Source organism: Triticum urartu, chromosome 2A, assembly GCF_056163025.1.
Source record: "Triticum urartu cultivar PI428250 chromosome 2A, HENAU_Tu73, whole genome shotgun sequence".
NCBI lineage: Eukaryota > Viridiplantae > Streptophyta > Magnoliopsida > Poales > Poaceae > Triticum > Triticum urartu.
This window is the reverse complement of record NC_141874.1, coordinates 161699265-161705285: the sequence shown is the minus strand read 5'-3', so window position 1 is coordinate 161705285 and position 6021 is coordinate 161699265. Positions and strand designations below refer to the sequence as shown.

The 6021-nt window shown below is 47.9% G+C and overlaps 1 protein-coding gene across 1 annotated transcript; it reads left to right on the top strand.

The window, feature by feature from the left end:
- Window positions 1-200: 200 nt before the first annotated feature.
- On the top strand, window positions 201-2485 carry LOC125536466 (polyol transporter 5). The gene is made up of 2 exons (XM_048699692.2): window positions 201-425; window positions 545-2485. Exons 1-2 carry the CDS (start codon window positions 314-316, stop codon window positions 1978-1980), a joined length of 1548 nt encoding a protein of 515 aa, XP_048555649.1. The 5' UTR covers window positions 201-313; the 3' UTR covers window positions 1981-2485.
- Window positions 2486-6021: the final 3536 nt, after the last annotated feature.

Below are 6021 nucleotides of genomic sequence, written 5' to 3'. Positions count from 1 at the left end.
GATAGCTACACCACCCGGTGACCGCTGAATGATTATTCAACGGCACGCTTGGTCATGCTGTGGGCCCACATGCCAGTTACCGCGATGCGGGCCCACGCCTACGTATACTATTCCACCTTCTGCCCTTGTGTCTTTGGCTCTGAGCTGAGCTGAAGCCCCCAACTTGTCTGTTGTGTCTATAAATACGTCCCTCCCCGGCAACGCAACACTCCACTGGCACATAGAAACCAGCTCTCGAGCACCACTAAACTATACACAAGGAGGACCTCGTCGGCATAATCCTCAGGCAGCGAGCAGAGGGGCGTCGTCGACGATGGACCGCGCCGCGCTCCCGGCGGCCGTCGAGCCCAAGAAGAAGGGCAACGTGAGGTTCGCCTTCGCCTGCGCCATCCTCGCCTCCATGACCTCCATCCTCCTCGGCTACGGTACGTCTAGCTCGCCCTAAAGTTCTTGCGCACAGACCATTTGGCTGGATCTGTTGCATATGGTAGGTACGTACGTACGTGCTTTGCATGGGCTGATCACGGTTTGTTTGGGTCTGCAGACATCGGCGTGATGAGCGGAGCGTCGCTGTACATCCAGAAGGACCTGAAGATCAACGACACCCAGCTGGAGGTCCTCATGGGCATCCTCAACGTGTACTCGCTCATTGGCTCCTTCGCGGCGGGGCGGACGTCCGACTGGATCGGCCGGCGCTTCACCATCGTCTTCGCCGCCGTCATCTTCTTCGCGGGAGCCCTCATCATGGGCTTCTCCGTCAACTACGCCATGCTCATGTTCGGCCGCTTCGTGGCCGGCATCGGCGTGGGGTACGCTCTTATGATCGCGCCCGTGTACACGGCCGAGGTGTCCCCCGCGTCTGCCCGTGGCTTCCTCACCTCCTTCCCGGAGGTGTTCATCAACTTCGGCATCCTGCTCGGATATGTCTCTAACTTCGCCTTCGCCCGCCTCTCCCTCCGCCTCGGCTGGCGCATCATGCTCGGCATAGGCGCGGTGCCGTCCGTCCTGCTCGCGTTCATGGTGCTCGGCATGCCCGAGTCTCCCCGGTGGCTCGTCATGAAGGGCCGTCTCGCGGACGCCAAGGTTGTTCTTGCCAAGACTTCCGACACGCCCGAGGAGGCCGCTGAGCGCCTCGCCGACATCAAGACTGCCGCCGGCATCCCTCTGGACCTCGACGGCGACGTGGTCGCCGTGCCCAAAAACAAAGGAAGCAGCGAGGAGAAGCGCGTGTGGAAGGACCTCATCCTTTCCCCGACCAAAGCCATGCGCCACATCCTCATCGCGGGAATCGGCATCCACTTCTTCCAGCAGTCTTCGGGCATCGACGCCGTCGTGCTCTACAGCCCGCGAGTTTTCAAGAGCGCCGGCATCACGGGCGACAACCGCCTCCTCGGCACCACCGTGGCCGTCGGGGCCACCAAGACAGTCTTCATCCTGGTGGCCACCTTCCTCCTCGACCGCATCGGCCGGCGGCCGCTTCTGCTGAGCAGCACGGGCGGCATGATCGTCTCCCTAGTGGGCCTCGCGACGGGGCTCACCGTCATCAGCCGCCACCCGGACGAGAAGATCACCTGGGCCATCGTCCTGTGCATCTTCTGCATCATGGCCTACGTGGCCTTCTTCTCCATCGGCCTCGGCCCCGTCACTTGGGTGTACAGCTCGGAGATCTTCCCGCTGCACGTGCGCGCGCTGGGCTGCTCCCTCGGCGTGGCCGTCAACCGCCTGACCAGCGGCGTGATCTCCATGACCTTCATTTCGCTGTCCAAGGCCATGACCATCGGCGGCGCCTTCTTCCTCTTCGCCGGCATCGCCTCGTTCGCCTGGGTGTTCTTCTTCGCCTACCTGCCGGAGACCCGCGGCCGCACGCTGGAGGACATGAGCTCGCTGTTCGGCCACACGGCCACGCACAAGCAGGGCGCCGCGGATGCCGACGACGACGCCGGGAAGGAGAAGAAGGTGGAAATGGCCGCCACCAACTGAACGCAAGTTGGCAGATCGCGATGCGAAGACTTGCGCTGTATCCGTCCGTCTCGGCTAGCTAGCTGCCACACTGCCACATAGATGACGAAGTAGCGTGGGAAGATTCGCTGATCCGGCCGGTGCTGCCGGAGAGCGACGGCAAGCTCCAGCTCGATCGAGACGTTAATGGCTTCTTAAATGTGCTATAAGTTTAATTTTTCGCGATTTGGCTCGTTTTGTCCGGGTAGCAGGCTGTGAGCAATCCGACAGTGCCAATGCCAAGGCTAATCGCCGCCGGACTAGATTACTGTAGTAGACTGTAGAGGTGTGCCCTAGCTACTTCCGTGGCGTTTGTCTCGTACTCGCGCTGCATGGGTCAAGTGCACGCGAGCTTTGGTTAGGAGAGAAAAACTGGCGGTGGTTCGAGGAATCTACCTGCCGATCGAGTGAGTCAGGCGAGCCACGGAAAATGTGTAAGAAAAAACTATCAGTATGTGTATTGTAAAGACGTGGGTGTACGTACGTACTTTCAGGCAGCACGCCATGGTTACATTATGCATATATTCATGTGTCCTCGTTACAAAACGGTAGCGGTTGGCCACCGCAGCGAATATTGAAGTTGATCGGCTTGATCACGGGAATCGGAATCTTGAAATCTTGAAACAAACGTAAGCAACCAGCTGGTCTTGTGCCAAGTTTTTTACTGGTATAGCGCTCGACCGGTTGAGCGTGCGTATCCAGCTAGTCAAAACAGGCCTAGTGTGCAGCACAGTAGATTATCTGATATTTTTTAAGTTTTTGCATGTTCGCGGCGATGCATGTGCAACGATAATTTACGCAGTTTGTTTTGTCATATTTGACACTGCCATGTGATGATGCACGGGCTTCGTTTTCGATAGCTGTGATGGATTTATGTTTTTTTTCTAATTGGTGATGGATTTATTGTGTTAAGGGAAGTAGTTACGGGGAGCACCTTTTTTTCTTTGAGGGTTAGTTACGGGGAGCACCTACCTATTGGACGCTCGTCGCGCCCAAAAGACAAGCTTCGCGGGCCGACCCACTTCAGGTCTGCAGCCAGCAGCGCATGCAGACGCATCGTAGCGAGACGGCACTGTAGTGACCATGTAGCGAACCTGTGTTTTGTCTTCTTTTGATTTCTAACAGTTTTTTGAAAATGGAACATTTTACGAAAACGCAAAAATGTTTAATTTTCAGAACTTTTTGATAACGTGAACATTTTTTGAAATACTGAAGAATTTCAGAAACACGAACATTTTTTGAAATTTACCATTTAAAAAACTAGGAACATTTTTTGAATTTGTGAACAAATTACGGAAGCGGGATTTTTTTTTTGAAATTCCAAACAATTTCTGAAATTCAAACATATTTTGTATTTGTATTTTTTTGGAAACATGGTTTTTCGAAAACTCATTTTTTGAATTTGGAACAATTTTCAAATGTCTGTTTTTTTTTGAAAAATCGAAATTCTTTGAATCCGTGATTTTTTTTGAAAGGTAACATATTTTGAAATTCCACGAAGATTGTTTGAAAACATGACCATTTTTCAAAACACAATCATTTTAAAATTTTGTGAACACCTTTTGAAAATACAAATATTTTTTCAAATTAGCTAACAATTTGAAATTGGGAACGTTTTTAAATTATGGATATTTTTTGTGGAGTCCCAAACATTTTTTTAAAATTGTGAATTTGAAAAGAAACCTAAATCATGAAAAACAAAAAAAGAAAGAAACTCGGAAAGCCAATAAAAGAAAACACAGAAAAAAAAGGAAATCAGTTGAGGAACCTTTTAGAAGATTCCCAAGATGGCCACGAACCTTCCCAAAACCGGTTCTTGTGGTACATTGTGTATCTACCAATGGGCCGGTCTAATGTTGTTCAGTCAGTCGCTAACCCTGTGCAAAAAAGCGGCAATTTGCCACATAATGCCACAAATAATATATCATGTGGTTACGAAATGTTCACTTTTTGTTGATCATGTGGAAGGCCCGAACAAGTTCACTATAGCAATGAAAAGGCTAGCCCATTCAAGCAAATTTATCTTCCCAAGCCTAGCCGACCCCCAAGGCTTTTCCATGCCGCCGGCTCAATCTCCTGATGGTTTTGCATTGTCCACTGTGAGAGGAGTGGGACCTGCACCGTTCATTTTTCTTAGTTCTGGTAGGTCTTTATTTAGTTCTCCGCGGCATCAGTGAGGTAGTAAAACGCGATGGCGCGTTGGAATAAGTTATTTTCAGCCCCCCCCCCTACCTCGACAACGTCTAAACCGACATAGAGATAGGGCCTATGAGGGTAGGTGTTGCTAGATCTATTGGCTCTCTTTGGATCTTGGTAGTACGTTTGTCAATCAAAGAAAGCAGTTGACTGGCATTTGGCGCAACGACTTTGACATCTTCTTTCGTTTTATTCTGCAACATGGTCAGGTTTGTCCACCCCTCTAGAATGATGGTGAAGGATTGCACGCCTGTACCACATGCGGTCATGCCTCAACCGATGTTTGTCCAACTATTGCTAGATCTCGTTTCTAGCAGAGTGGCTATTAAAGTCTTCAAATCTTGGTATAGTGTGGGCTTTCACAAGTGTTAGTTATTCTTATTGCATGTTCAATGTAATTTTCAAACTCCAATGGGTCGTACAAATCAAATGGAGTAAGACGGTAATACAGATGGCGATTACACTGCAACATGTGGGAGCAATAGTCATTAACCTTGAGCACATGACGAAGAAAGGCAATGAACGTCCTAATTTGTTGGATCATTTGGCAGTCTTGATCCTTGCTATTAGGTGTTTGTAAAGTTTGCTTCGGAATGTTGCTACTATGGAAGAATTTTCTGTTGGTGATCTTGTGCAGATGTTTTTTTATACAGCTTGTTAATTTTATTGTTCCTCGCTCAGATACACAATTGAAATGACTTCTTTCCCGTAGCTGCAACATATTTGATTACCTGCAATACTAGATAACAACTAGTATTTGAGCCGCCCCGAGATATCCATCGGGCCAGCAAGGCCATGGGCATTTTAGAAAATGGGTCGACCCGTGGCCTCATAAATTGGCCTTGAGGCCATGAGGGCCAGGTCCAAGGCAAGGGTCGGGTTGGCCCGTTCCATCCTGAGCAGTGATGGATGATGGATGGTGATAATAAACTATAAAGCATCGTGGAAAATATGTCCAAAAACATGCAACATTTTTATGTCGGCATATCTTGCGGTCCATAAAAAGTAAATTTGATTAATATATTTGAGCTCAACAATGTGTTTTTCGAAGTACGCAAGGTATTATCATTCAACATAAATGATGTATCAAAAACAAAGAACCGGACATGCTGTTTACCGAGATGTGTCTTCTGTAGCAATAATCCTTTTTTCTTTTCAGCAACACATTCGGTTTTAAATAGGGTGACAATTACAATGTTAATATTCAACATGCGGGAGAGAGAAGAAAAACTCACATCAAAATTTTAAAATTTGCTCACATTAATATATTGAAATCTTCACCGCTTCTTTTAGAGGAATTACCACACATCCATTAAATAAAAGAATTACGATGACTACGTATATCACATATGATCACTCCAAGAGACAAGTAGAGGACTCTGTTTGTTGGAGATTTGCACAGAATGCCCTTATAATAATATTTATTTTACAACTCAAGCCCTGGGAAATGCATGTGCCCTAGTGCCCAACCTAATCATCACTCATTGTCGCCCGTCACTGTGGCATCGGCAGAGAAAGACGCGAGCAGCCTCCACGTCCAAATCTAGAAGAGCTCCAGTTTAGACCACGCTGCTTTGTTAGCCGAATAAGACCTCTTTTGATTCATAGGATAGAGTTATCGCAGGAATAGAAATTTTATAGAAAATGAGATGGCATGTATGTCAAATCCTATGAGTAGGAATAGAAAACGAGATGTCATTTGGTTGACACCAAAGAAATTTTTTCATTGAGTCTAAGCTAATTTTTATTTTCCTATAAAATGTGAAGGATAGGAACCAATCATATGTAGGAATAGGAATCTATTCCTATGAACCAAATGGCTCTAAA